Genomic DNA, 14,373 nt, shown 5'->3' with positions numbered 1-14,373 from the left:
CTGCAGCACAGCACCCCCACAACATGATGCTGCCACCCCCGTGCTTCACGGTTGGGATGGTGTTCTTCGGCTTGCAAGCCTCCCCCTTCTTTCTCCAAACATAACGATGGTTATTATGGCCAAACATTTCTTTTTTTGTTTCATTAGACCAGAGGACATTTCTCCAATAAGTACGATCTTTGTCCCCATGTGCAGTTGCAAACTGTAGACTGGCTTTTTTATGGCGGTTGAGGAGCAGTGGCTTCTTCCTTGCTGAGTGGCATTTCAGGTTATGTCAATATAGGACTTGTTTTACTGTGGGTATAGATACTTTTGTACCTGTTTCGTCCAGCATCTTCACAAGGTCCTTTGCTGTTGTTCTGGGATTGATTTGCATTTTTCACACCAAAGTATGTTCATCTCAAGGAGACAGAACGCATTTCCTTCCTGAGCGATATGACGGCTGCATGGTCCCATGGTGTTTATACTTGCGTACTATTGTTTGTACAGATGAACGTGGTACCTTCAGGGGTTTGGAAATTGCTCCCAAGGATGAACCAGACTTGTGAAGGTCTCCATTTTTTTCTGAGGTCTTAGCTGATTTCTTTTGATTTTCCCATGATGTCAAGCAAAGAGGCACTGAGTTTGAAGGTAGGCCTTGAAATACATCCACAGGTACACCTCCAATTGACTCAAATGATGTCAATTAGCCTATTAGAAGCTTCTAAAGCCATGACATAATTTTCTGGAATTTTCCAAGCTGTTTAAAGGCACAGTCAACTTAGTGTATACTTCTGATCCACTGGAATTGTGAAATAATGAAATTGTGAAATAATCTGTGTCACGTTCCTGGGGCCTGTTGCACAAAAGTAGAATTAAGACATCCGGGATAAATGACTCAGCTGAGCTCAATGAAGCCAAAACATGTGCGTCCAGGCTTAATTGGTTGCACAAAGACCAAGCCAGGATGAGCAGACACGGATTCATTAAGCCAGGTGAAACCAATCCTGGATAGGTGCGCGCTCACGGCTCACTCAAATAGACCCCGCCACAGATCACAGATTAACTGATTTACCATGGCAACTAGAGCCGCGTACTTTTCCCCGTCGGAAGCACAAATCCTCATGGAGGCATACGAGGAGGTAAAAGATATAATTAAGAAGAAAGGCAACACCGCCACAGTGATAAAGCAAAGAGAAAAAGCGTGGCAAAGTATTGCAGACCGCCTGAATGCGTAAGTAGTGCACAATTACACACTCACCGCTCCGCTGAAACATCACAATTACAATTCAAATATTTAATTCACATCTCCAAAAATGCAGTTGTACTGTAATTATGAAACGGTTAAATTTTTAATTGAAATGCACTGCAGATATGAGTGAAATTGTGTAAAGTAACTCCATCACACTGTATAAAGCTATGATACATTTTTTGATATTTTTACTGAAAACAAGACAAAAATACCAAGTAATTTTTTGCAGTGTGACTCCATTAAATGTGTGTGTGTGTGTGTGTGTGTGTGTAGATTAAACATGAACGGGCCAAAACGGACATGGCAGCAGGTCAAAATCAAATACAAGAACATTCTGCAGAATGGTATGGTCCCTGACTAATATTTAACAAAGCACAAGCATATATTGTACCCAGAAGGTGCCTGCTCACACATTGTCTGTACTGTTTTAGCAGTGAAAAAGAATACCCACAGACAAGGCACGGGTGGTGGGTCACCAAAGGCTGACCTTACCCCAGCAGAGGACATGGCCTTGGAGCTAAATAAAGGCAGGCCCGTCTTAGAGGGGATCCCTGGGGGGAAAGAGACGAGCATAGGTTCCTCCCAAGATGCCACCCGCTTCATTCAAGGTATGTCCTTCCATCTCTACATGGGATACAACCACATTCATATTGAATCAATTTGGACTGTCTGACTTTGGTTTACCTATTGCCTTGCAGTGTCTGGCAGCACTGTGTTCCTGTTAGAGCCACCAGCACAAGCACCAGACGATGCTGATCCAGTGAGTACTCCATCAAAGGCATACTGTAGGCCTGGCATGTCTTGTCTACTAGCTTCAATATGAATCCGATTAAATGTGATAGGGTGAAGGCCCCAGTGCAGCAGCAACAGCACATGATGGAGACGATGATGAGGAGGAGACCATCTCTCTGGATTCCAGAAGGCATGAGGTATCATGTTAAGACTGTGAAAGTACTATTTACTCTACAATGGTGAGGAGTCCTCATCAAAATCAAAAAATCTAATTTCTTTTACAGGACCCAGATGCTATACAGTGGGAAAACCAGCCTGGCAACATAGTGCGTATTAATAAAAGGACACCACATCCTGCCAAATTCCAGCTGCGCTAATTGTATTGTGTTCACAGAGCTCACAAGCTATCAGAAAGTTGTATGGCAACCACCTCCGGCGCCAAATAGAACTGGCAGACATAGACATTCAGTACAAGAAGAAAAAGATGGAAAATCTTGCACTGGAGTCCGAAATAAAAAAGAGGACAATTAGGAAACTGGACCTTGAAATAAAAAAACTTGAGAGGGAGGTGAGATATGCCTTCAATGTACACTGTATGCTAACTGTAACACAAATGTATTATTCATTATTTTTCTTTCCTCCCCCAGCTCCAAGAAGATGACACAGCTCAAAATAAAAATTAGGTATATTCTCGTAAAGTCAAGTGAGCCATGACATATGAGCTCTTATTGTGAGCACACAGGACGGTGGCATCTTTCTAAGGTTTTTTTTATTTTCCCAGCAATCAGTACAACCAAGTCATCGTTATAAGGCATCGCCCTCTTTTGCCCACCCCCCCAGCACCAGGTGTGGCCACTAGCCTATATGAAGGCCCAAAATTGTGTGTTCCTTTCTGCTCTGACAATGGCATGCCCATTCGTGCGAGATGTGGTGGATGAAGAAGCACTTGTGCTGAGGAGAGCCTTCAGGCGAGAAAGGGTCTTCAGGGACCGGTTGGACCCACTGGCCTTCCCTGATGACCATCTATATGAAAGATACAGGTTTTCTGCAGATGGCATCAGGTATCTCTGCAGACTACTGGGTCCCAGGATTAAGCACCGCACTGCACGGAGCCATGCACTGAGTGTGGAGCAAATGGTTTGTGTGGCCTTGCGCTTTTTTGCTAGTGGAGCCTTCCTGTACTCAGTGGGGGATGCAGAACAGCTGAACAAGGCCACAATTTGCCGCACAATAAGGAGTGTGTGTCTGGCTATCAAAGCATTAGCAGATGTCTTCATCTCCTTCCCTGGCCACAGAAGACTCTGTGACATCAAAGAGGAGTTCTATAGGATTGCAGGTAAGAGGATCTACAAATTACAGGACAACTGTTAACACATAGTAGGATACTCATTACTTTGTGTGACAGGTTTCCCCAATGTCATTGGTGCAGTGGACTGCACACACATAAGGATAAAAGCCCCCTCAGGTGCCCATGAGGCCGATTTTGTGAATAGGAAATCCTTTCACAGCATTAATGTTCAGGTGAACATAACTTTTTGATATTGTCCATTGACGAACACTCTGCATTGCCAGTGATGTGCATTGATTGGTGTAATATTCCTCATCTTATGATTTCAGATGGTCTGCAATGCTGACTGTGTGATCAGCAATGTTGTGGCAAAATGGCCTGGCTCAGTCCATGACTCCAGAATCTTTCGGGCCTCTGAAATCTATCAGTGCCTATCACAAGGTAAGCCACACAACCCCTATTTATAACCATCATGGCTGTGTCAAGAATATCACTGTGTTTATGAGGTAGTAATGATGAGATTTTGTGTTGACAGGTGAATTCTCTGGTGTGTTGCTGGGAGACAGGGGGTATGGCTGCCAGCCTTTTCTCCTGACACCTTTCACAGACCCCCAGGAAGCACAGCAGGCCTACAACCATGCCCATGCCAGGACCAGGGCCAGAGTTGAAATGACCTTTGGCCTCCTGAAGGCACGCTTTCACTGCCTTCACAAATTAAGGGTCAGCCCTGTTAGGGCATGTGATATTACTGTGGCTTGTGCTGTCCTCCACAATGTGGCCTGCCTGAGGAAGGAGAGGGCCCCCAGAGTGCCACCAGCCATGGACTGGGACAATCCGGCAATCTTCCCTGATGACGACAGTGGTCGGCTGCTGAGGGACCAATATGTGTTGAATTATTTTAGTTAGTATGTGTGCTTTCAATTTTGGTTAAATATGTCCTGCGGTGGCAGAGGAATTTGGGTTTTTTTGGGTTCGTTTTTTGACGAATTTGGCCTCTTATGATGTTTGTGCGGTATACTGTGTGTAATACAAGGCTGCAGGGAGGCTACTGCATCCATTCATTTGTCTGTTCAGTTGATGTGTATGGATTTGTCCTGCATTTATTTTAGTGTGCAGACATGCAGGGTGTGTTATATACAGACCTTTGAATGTGTATGTATCATTTTGTATAATATGCTTGGATTCTGTGCTTTCCATCTTGTAGAGTCACTGTGACTTCAGTTTCGAAAGGAGCTGATGGTTTACCTGCTTTGTTTTGTCCTTATTCAATAAAGGAACATAATGTTACACATTGTGTTTTTATATTCATATGGAATGTGTATTTGTTTATATGACAGAGTACTAGGGCCACACTGAAGAAAAAGGATAAAGTCATAAATTTATGAGGCTGGTTCTTTCTGCAGAAAAGCTACATATTGTTTTTACAGTTTTGATACTTATGACAATGTGATACTTAATATTCTGGCACATCAGCATGTCTTTGTTTATGAAACCATACTGAAGTACAATTTCACGAAATGCCCCACATCTGTCATTTTAACAACTGTCCTCCTTTAAAACAACTGGTTACAATATTATGACTTGTGTTTTTTTCCCCTCTGTGGCCCTAATATTCTATCATTTTATATATAGCCTTATAGTCTATGGGAAACTGTAAATTATCTAATGATAGCAACATCATCTAAAAATCATTTTTTATCCAAAATCATTGAAATTAATGATCACAAACGTTTAAATAATAACAGTGGGTCTAGTTATATGTGATAACAATGTATAGTGAGCAGTGAAATAACTATTGGTTTCCATTTGTGGTGACTGCTGACTGACATTAGGGATGAGATTAAATAGATCCTGGAATTTAGCCTGGTCTGGAGCAGGCTAGCTCCACAGAATAAATCTCCATGGTAATTTATACCATAACATATCCTCCTGCCCCCTATCCATCTTTAGTGCAACCGGATTACGGATCAATTGAGCCAGGATCACCAAGATATCCTGGCTTAATCCCTTATCCTAGTTTTGTGCAACAGGCCCCTGACCTGTTTTCTGTTGTTTTGTATGTGTGTGATGGTCAGGGCGTGAGTTTTGGGTGGGCAGTCTATGTTTTCTGTTTCTATGTTGGTTTTGGGTTGCCTGGTATGGCTCTTAATTAGAGGCAGGTGTTTTGCGTTTTCCTCTAATTGAGAGTCATATTAAGGTAGGTTGTTCTCACTGTTTGTTTGTGGGTGATTGTTACCTGTCTCTGTGTTTGTGGTCTGCACCAGATAGGTCTGTATCGGTTTTGCACGTTTGTTATTTTGTAAGTTGTTTGTAGTGTTCACTTGTTCTTATAATTAAACATGTTGAGCACTGGCTACGCTGCATTTTGGTCCTCTCCTTCACCCCAGGAAGAAAACCTTTACAGAACCACCCACCAAACCAGGACCAAGCAGCGTAGCAACGGGGAGCAGCAGCGGCCCAGTACACAGGACTACTGGACACAGGAGGAATGGTCTTGGGAGATCATGGACGGAAAAGGACCCTGGGGAAGGGTTGGAGAGAATCGCCGCTCTCGGGAGGTGAAGGAGGCAGCCACAGCCCAGGAGCGGTGGATTGAGGAGGCAGCACGTAAGAGAGGCTGGAAGCCCGAGAGGCTCACCCAAAAATTTCTTGGGGGGTGGCTAAAGGGGAGTGTGGCGAAGCCGGGTTGGATACCTGAGCCAACTCCCCGGGCTTGCCGTGGAGTGAGAGAGCGTCGTACTGGTCAGACACCGTGTTATGTGGTAAAGCGCACGGTGTCCCCAGTACGCGTGCTTAGCCCAGTGCGGGCTATTCCACCTTGCCGCACTGGGAGGGCTAGGTTGGGCATCGAGCCGAGTGCCATGAAGCCGGCCCAACGTATCTGGTCTCCAGTACGTCTCCTCGGGCCGGCGTACATGGCACCAGCCTTACAGGTGGTGTCCCCGGTTCGCCTGCATAGCCCAGTGCGGGCTATTCCACCTCGCCGCACTGGCAGGGCTACGGGGACCATTCAACCTGGTAAGGTTGGGGAGGCTCGGTGCTCAAGAGCACGTGTCCTCCTTCACGGTCCGGTATATCCGGCGCCACCTTCCCGCCCCAGCCTAGTACCACCAGTGCCGACACCACGCACCAGGCTTCCAGTGCATCTCCAGAGCCCTGTTCCTCCTCCATGCACTCTCCCTATGGTGCGTGTCTCCAGCCCAGTGCCTCCAGTTCCGGTACCGCGCACCAGGCTGTCTCTCCGTCTCCTCCCTACAGAACTGCCCGTCTGCCCAGCGGCGCCTGAACTGCCCGTCTGCCCAGCGGCGCCTGAACTGCCCGTCTGCCCAGCGGCGCCTGAACTGCCCGTCTGCCCAGCGGCGCCTGAACTGCCCGTCTGCCCAACGGCGCCTGAACTGCCCGTCTGCCCAACGGCGCCTGAACTGCCCGTCTGCCATGAGCCTGCAAAGCTGCCCGTTTGCCATGAGCCTGCAAAGCCGCCCGTCTGCCAAGAGCCTACGGAGCCTTCCGCCAGACCGGATCAGCCAGAGCCTTCCGCCAGACCGGATCAGCCAGAGCCTTCCGCCAGACCGGATCAGCCAGAGCCTTCCGCCAGACCGGATCAGCCAGAGCCTTCCGCCAGACCGGATCAGCCAGAGCCTTCCGCCAGACCGGATCAGCCAGAGCCGTCCAGACCGGATCAGCCAGAGCCGTCCAGCCAGGACCAGCCAGAGCCGTCCAGCCAGGACCAGCCAGAGCCGTCCAGCCAGGACCTGCCAGAGTCCCTCAGCCAGGACCTGCCAGAGTCCCTCAGCCAGGACCTGCCAGAGTCCCTCAGCCAGGACCTGCCAGAGTCCCTCAGCCAGGACCTGCCAGAGTCCCTCAGCCAGGACCTGCCGCCCCTTATCCCGGTGCTGCCCCTTATCCCGGTGCTGGCCCTTATCCCGGTGCTGGCCCTTATCCCGGTGCTGCCCCTTCATTTAGGTGGTTTTAGTTGGAGGGTGGTCATTGGGAGGGGGATACAGAAGCGGGGAGTGACTATGGTGGTGTGGGGACAGCGTCCGGAGCCTGAGCCACCACCGTGGTCAGATGCCCACCCAGACCCTCCCCTGGACTTTGTGCTGGTGCGCCCGGCGTTCGCACCTTGAGGGGGGGGTTCTGTCACGTTCCTGACCTGTTTTCTGTTGTTTTGTATGTGTGTGATGGTCAGGGCGTGAGTTTTGGGTGGGCAGTCTATGTTTTCTGTTTCTATGTTGGTTTTGGGTTGCCTGGTATGGCTCTTAATTAGAGGCAGGTGTTTTGCGTTTTCCTCTAATTGAGAGTCATATTAAAACCTCTTATGGCTCAAAAATCAGCCGTAAGTATAAGCAGTGGAAAGAGGTGGCCATTTCAAACGGCCTCGTACTCAATTCTTGCTCGTACAATATGCATATTATTTATTACCTTTGGATATAAAACACCTTCTAGTTTCTAAAACAGGTTTAATTATTTCTCTAAGTGAAACATAACTCTTTTTACAGCCCATTTTCTGGAAAAAGTGACATTTCCAAGAAGCTATGTCTCTCTTCAAGATACTCTCTATAAAAGGCCTTGGCACTTAGGACTGTACAAACACGTCACACATCTTCCCCTGGTTGTCATGCGGAAGTGAGAGAAAAAAGGACTTGATTATCTCTGTCAGGGACTGAAAGGAACCTCTTTGAGTGATAAGTGTGCACTTTATATTTTTTTCTGGGCGCGAAGTAGGAACTGGACTGCGCTCCTGGAAAACACTCGTTATAGGTGAATATGACCTCCAGCTTCGATTTTCTTTGATACATGTCACAATCATCCTAAAGTATGTTTTTTCAATATACTTTAATTATATTATTGAAATTTATTCTGGACTTTAGACGTGATGCGACGCAAGAATTTTGTCAAGACGGAGAGGTTAGCACGGCATGGCCAGTGTGTCATGCTAATTCAACAGGGACATCGTTCGTTCTAGGTCCAAATGAACACGGTTCTGAACAAAGGACCCTTTGGAGAACATTCTGATGGAAAATCAACAAAGATAAGGACCCAATTTGGGATGCTTTTTCATATATCTGTCGAACTGTGCTATCGCTAGCGTTTGACTAGAATCAATGCTGCTGTGTGTTAGCTATTGTAGTAAGCTAATATAACGATATATTGTGTTTTCGCTGTAAAACACTTCAGAAATCGGAAATATTGTCTGTATTCACAAGATCTTTCTCTTTCATTAGCTATCCACCATATATTTTTCTGAAATCTTTTCTGATGTGAAATTAGAAGTTGACGTTGGTGTCTGTTTTCTCTGGCTACTGCCGTGCGATATCTGACTGTAGCTATGATGGTGGCTAAGATGGTAGCAGTAATGTAAAACTGATTTATAGCTAAAATATTCAACTTTTTCGAACAAAACAGATTTATTGTGTAACATGTTATAGGACTGTCATCTGAGGGAGTTTTTTCTAGGTTATTTAGGTTAGTTCTAGGTTAGTTAGGTTGGCTTTGCATGCTAGCTGCATGCTAGCTGCATGCTACCGGTGCTGTGAAAAATATCTGTCTCTCTTTTTGTATTTGGTGGTGAGCTAACATGAATATATGTGGTGTTTTCGCTGTAAAACATTTAAAGAATCTGAAATATTGTCTGTATTCACAAGATCTTTCTCTTTCATTAGCTATCCACCATATATTTTTCTGAAATCTTTTCTGATGTGAAATTAGAAGTTGACGTTGGTGTCTGTATTTTCTCTGGCTACTCCCGTGCGATTTCTTACTGTAGCTATGATGGTAGCAGTAATGTAAAACTGATTTATAGCTAAAATATGCATTTCTTTTTAACAAAACATAGATTTATTGTGTAACATGTTATAGGACTGTCATCTGAGGGAGTTTTTTCTAGGTTATTTAGGTTGGTTTTAGGTTAGTTAGGTTGGCTTGTGCATGCTACTTCATCCTACTTGTGCTGTGAAAAATGTCTGTCCTCTTTTTTATTTGGTGGTGAGCTAACATAAATATATGTGGTGTTTTCTCTGTAAAACATTTAAAAAATCGGACATGTTGGCTGGATTGACAAGATGTTTATCTTTCAAATGCTGTATTGGACTTGTTAATGTGTGAAAGTTAAATATTTTACAAAAATAGATTTTGAATTTCGCGCCCTGCACTTGCAGTGGCTGTTGTCATATTGATCCCGATGTCGGGCTTGCAGCCTGAAGAAGTTTTAAGGTAGGTTGTTCTCACTGTTTGTTTGTGGGTGATTGTCTCCTGTGTCTGTATGTATGTTCGTGCCACACGGGACTGTAGCGTTTGTTTGTAGTCGTGTACCTGTTCGTGCGTTCTTCATGTTGTATGTAAGTTCCATGTTCAGGTCTGTCTACGTCGTGTTTGTTATTTTGTAATTTTCAAGTGTTTTCGTGTTCGTTTCGTAATTCAATAAATATCAGTTATGTCATCATACCTCGCTGCACATTGGTCTTCAGATCCCTCTCTCCTCTCCTCGTCCGAGGAGGAGGAGGAATTAGAGAATCGTTACAATCTGTCTATAAACAATTGTTGGAAAAATTATTGTGTCATGCACAAAGTAGATGTCCTAACTGACTTGCCAAAACTATAGTTTGTTAACAAGAAATGTGTGGAGTGGTTGAAAAACAAGTTTTAATGACTCAACCTAAGTGTATGCAAACTTCCGACTTCAACTGTAAATGTGATATTTCAGTTGTTTTTTAAATATAAATTAGCAAACATTTCTAAACCTGTTTTTGCTTTGTCATTATGGGGTATTGTGTGTAGATTGATGAGGGAACAAAACAATTTAATACATTTTAGTGTAAGGCTGTAACATAACAATATGTGGAAAAAGTCAAGGGGTCTGAATACTTTCCGAAGGCGCTGTAGAAACTGGTTTAGCATGTGTTCATTCTGTGAGTTGCAAGATATTTACCAGGTTTATTTGCCATTAAGTAGTATGCTTTATTTGAGTTTAACCTGTAGTTGTTCTCTCTCTTCAAAAGGAAAACAATGTATTCCTATTCATTTCTTCTTCACCTTGTAAACATTTTTTATGGGCTTTTTCTAAGGTAGTGATTTATATTTATTAACTTGAATTTCTAATTCAGATGTAACTTTTGCAGAGTATGAGATTATCATTCTCCAAATGTACGCCTTAAAGGTATCCCAAATTATATCTGGGGTCGGCTTTTCTCTGTCCTCTATGTCTACAGTCGTGGCCAAAAGTTTTGAGAATGACACAAATATTAATTTTCACAAAGTCTGCTGCCTCAGTGTCTTTAGATATTTTTGTCAGATGTTACTATGGAATACTGAAGTATAATTACAAGCATTTCATAAGTGTCAAAGGCTTTTATTGACAATTACATGAAGTTGATGCAAAGAGTCAATATTTGCAGTGTTGACCCTTCTTTTTCAAGACCTCTGCAATCCATCCTGGCATGCTGTCAATTAACTTCTGGGCCACATCCTGACTGATGGCAGCCCATTCTTGCATAATCAATGCTTGGAGTTTTTCAGAATTTGCGGGTTTTTGTTTGTCCACCCGCCTCTTGAGGATTGACCACAAGTTCTCAATGGGATTAAGGTCTGGGGAGTTTCCTGGCCATTGACCCAAAATATCGATGTTTCGTTCCCGAGCCACTTAGTTATCACTTTTGCCTTATGGTAAGGTGCTCCATCATGCTGGAAAAGGCATTGTTCGTCACCAAACTGTTCCTGGATGGTTGGGAGAAGTTGCTCTCGGAGGATATGTTGGTACCATTCTTTATTCATGGCTGTGTTCTTAGGCAAAATTGTGAGTGAGCCCACTCCCTTGTCTGAGAAGCAACCCCACACATGAATGGTCTCAGGATGCTTTACTGTGGGTATGACACAGGGCTGATGATAGCACTCACCTTGTCTTCTCCGGACAAGCTTTTTTCCGGATGCCCCAAACAATCGGAAAGGGGATTCATCAGAAAAAATTACTTTACCCCAGTCCTCGGCAGTCCAATCCCTGTACCCTTTGCAGAATATCAGTCTGTCCCTGATGTTTTTCCTGGAGAGAAGCGGCATCTTTGCCGCCCTTCTTGACAACAGGCCATCCTCCAAAAGTCTTCGCCTCACTGTGCGTGCAGATGCACTCACACCTGCCTGCTGCTATTCCTGAGCAAGCTCTATACTGGTGGTGCCCCGATCCCGCAGCTGAATCAACTTTAGGAGACGGTCCTGGCGCTTGCTGGACTTTCTTGGTCGCCCTGAAGCCTTCTTCACAACAATTGAACCGCTCTCCTTAAAGTTCTTGATGATCCGATAAATGGTTGATTTAGGTGCAATCTTACTGGCAGCAATATCCTTGCCTGTGAAGCCCTTTTTGTGCAAAGCAATGATGACAGCATGTGTGTCCTTCCAGGTAACTATGACTGACAGAGGAAGAACAATGATTCTAAGCACCACCCTCCTTTTGAAGCTTCCAGTCTGTTATTTGAACTCAATCAGCATGACAGAGTGATCTCCAGCCTTGTCCTCGTCATCACTCACACCTGTGTTAACGAGAGAATCACTGACATGATGTCAGCTGGTCCTTTTGTGGCAGGGCTGAAATACAGTGGAAATGCTTTTTTGGGATTCAGTTCATTTGCTTGGCAAAGAGGGACTTTGCAATTAATTGCAGTCCATCTGATCACTCTTCATAACATTCTGGAGTATATGCAAATTGCCATCATACAAACTGAGGCAGCAGACTTTGTGAAAATTAATATTTGTGTAATTCTCAAAGCTTTTGGCCACGACTGTACATTTGTAATGGTTAAGGTTTTTATTTTTTTGTTTAGGTATTTAATACATTTTGGGCCCAGAAGATGTGCTCTGTTCATTCTGTAAATTCTGTTGCCATGTCAATTTTCAGTTGGTGTGATTAAGCATGATACCAGAGAATGATCCGATATCACAATATCATGAATTTTTTTGTACAGTTTTGGAAATAAAAATGTTGTCAATTCTTGAATAGGTTTTCATACTTTGAGAATAAAAAGGAATAATCTTTTCTAGTTAGGAATAGTAATCTCTAGGTGTTCTGTAAATTATTTGTTGAGATGACATTTTTCAGCCTCTTTTGAGGGTCCCTAAATGTGCCTTTTTTATTACAACGTCTCTCAATCTTATCAAATGTATGATTTAGGTCACCTGCTGAAAATAATAGTTCCTGTCTGGATTTGATCTAATATAGCTCAAATTCTATCTAAAATCAGCAGATTGCCCTTGGTGGGATATACAATGAAATCAATGGTTATTTCTCACCATGTAAGGTACAATTCAACATTAGAAAATGCCCTTCTGCTGTGTGATCACGCTTTCCGTAGCCGACGTGAGTAAGAACTTTAAACAGGTCAACATTCACAAGGCTGCGGGGCCAGACGGATTACCAAGACGTGTGCTCCGGGCATGTGCTGACCAACTGGCAGGTGTCTTCACTGACATTTTCAACATGTCCCTGGTTGACTCCGTAATACCAACATGTTTCAATCAGACCACCATAGTCCCTGTGCCCAAGAACACAAAGGCAACCTGCCTAAATGACTACAGACCCGTAACACTCACGTCCGTAGCCATGAAGTGCTTTGAAAGGCTGGTCATGGCTCACATCAACACCATAATGCCAGAAACCCTAGACCCACTCCAATTTGCGTACCGCCCAAACAGATCCACAGATGATGCAATCTCTATTTCCCACCTGGACAAAAGGAACACCTATGTGAGAATGCTATTCATTGACTACAGCTCAGCGTTCAACACCATAGTGCCCTCAAAGCTCATCACTAAGCTAAGGACCCTGGGACTAAACACCTCCCTCTGCAACTGGATCCTGGACTTCCTGACGGGCCGCCCCCAGGTGGTGAGGGTAGGTAACAACACATCCGCCACGCTGATCCTCAACACAGGGGCTCCTCAGGGGTGTGTGCTCAGTCCCCTCCTGTACTCCCTGTTTACTCATGACTGCACGGCCAGGCACGACTCCAACACCATCATAAAGTTTGCTGATGACACAACAGTGGTAGGCCTGATCACAGACAACGATGAGACAGCCTACAGGGAGGAGGTCAGAGACCTAACAGTGTGGTGCAAGGACAACAACCTCTCCCTCAACGTGATCAAGACAAAGGAGATGATTGTGGACTACAGGAAAAGGAGGACCGACCACTCCCCCATTCTCATCGACGGGGCTGTAATGGAGCAGGTTGAGAGCTTCAAATTCCTTAGCATCACCAACAAACTAACATGGTCCAAAAACACCAAGACAGTCGTGAAGAGGGCACGACAAAACCTATTCCCCCTCAGGAGACTGAAAAGATTTGTCATGTGTCCTCAGATCCTTAAAAGGTTTTACAGCTGCACCATCGAGAGCATCCTGGCGGGTTGCACCACTGCCTGGTATGGCAACTGCTCGGCCTCCAACCGCAAGGCACTACAAAGGGTAGTGTGTATGACCCAGTACACCAGTGTGCCAAGCTTCCTCCCATCTAGGACCTCTATACCAGGCGGTGTCAGAGGAAGGCCCTAAAAATTGTCAAAGACTCCAGCCACCTTAAATTTAAACTGTTCTCTCTGCTCCCGCATGGCAAGCGGTACCGGAGCGCCAAGTCTAGGTCCAAGAGGCTTCTAAACAGCTTCTAACCTCAAGACATAATACTACTAAACAGCTAATCAAATGGCTAGCCCCCCCCCCCCCCCCCCCGCTACGCTGCTGCTACAATGCATAGTCACTTTAATAACTCTACCTACATGTACATATTACCTCAATTACCTCGACACCGGTGCCCCCGCACATTGACTCTATACCGGTACCCCCTGTATATAGCCCCGCTATTGTTATTTACTGCTGCTCTTTAATTATTTGTTATTCTTTTCTCTTATATTTTATTAGGTATTTTCTTAAAACTGCATTGTTGGTTTAGGGCTTGTATGTAAGCATTTCACTAAGGTTCGGCGCATGTGTATTCGAATACTGTTGTATTCGGCGCATGTGACAAATAAAATTTGCTTTGATTTGATGGCCATTGCAAAATCTTGATTTTGTGTTCAGTGAACAATTTCTTTGTCGATTTTGATCTGTGCTTGGGTTCATTGTCTTGCTGTAAGATCCACT

General features: G+C 44.7%; 2 protein-coding genes and 1 long non-coding RNA gene across 4 annotated transcripts in view; all 3 read left to right on the top strand.

The window, feature by feature from the left end:
* LOC139570723 (gamma-aminobutyric acid receptor subunit pi-like) overlaps positions 1–14,373 on the top strand; it is a 120,848-nt gene that overhangs the window by 22,690 nt on the left and 83,785 nt on the right. The gene's annotated exons all lie outside the window — the stretch shown is intronic.
* LOC139570705 (putative nuclease HARBI1) lies at positions 461–4,559 on the top strand. Of its 2 annotated transcripts, XM_071392827.1 has the most exons (11): positions 461–1,213; positions 1,505–1,575; positions 1,663–1,839; positions 1,930–1,991; positions 2,074–2,160; positions 2,248–2,289; positions 2,358–2,531; positions 2,611–2,646; positions 2,745–3,299; positions 3,581–3,692; positions 3,787–4,559. In XM_071392827.1, exons 1-8 carry the CDS (start codon positions 1,056–1,058, stop codon positions 2,644–2,646), a joined length of 807 nt encoding a protein of 268 aa, XP_071248928.1. In that variant the 5' UTR covers positions 461–1,055; the 3' UTR covers positions 2,745–3,299; positions 3,581–3,692; positions 3,787–4,559. The 2 variants fall into 2 exon arrangements, with proteins under 2 accessions (XP_071248928.1, XP_071248927.1); XM_071392826.1 differs by lacking the exons at positions 461–1,213; positions 1,505–1,575; positions 1,663–1,839; ... (2 more) ...; positions 2,248–2,289; positions 2,358–2,531 and adding an exon at positions 3,369–3,484 and having other exon boundaries at positions 2,644–3,299.
* On the top strand, positions 7,947–8,274 carry LOC139570704 (uncharacterized). The gene is made up of 2 exons (XR_011674150.1): positions 7,947–8,012; positions 8,123–8,274. It is a non-coding gene; the product is annotated as an uncharacterized lncRNA (long non-coding RNA).

Source organism: Salvelinus alpinus, chromosome 3 (genome assembly GCF_045679555.1).
Source record: "Salvelinus alpinus chromosome 3, SLU_Salpinus.1, whole genome shotgun sequence".
Lineage (NCBI taxonomy): Eukaryota > Metazoa > Chordata > Actinopteri > Salmoniformes > Salmonidae > Salvelinus > Salvelinus alpinus.
This window is presented reverse-complemented; position numbering and strand designations above follow the sequence as displayed.

Coding starts and splice junctions, on each gene's coding strand:
- LOC139570705 (XM_071392826.1), top strand. CDS start 2,828: ATGAAGGCCCAAAATTGTGTGTTCCTTTCTGCTCTGACAATGGCATGC. Junction 3,300..3,368: donor GGAGTTCTATAGGATTGCAG/GTAAGAGGATCT, acceptor TTTGTGTGACAG/GTTTCCCCAATGTCATTGGT. Junction 3,693..3,786: donor CTATCAGTGCCTATCACAAG/GTAAGCCACACA, acceptor TTGTGTTGACAG/GTGAATTCTCTGGTGTGTTG.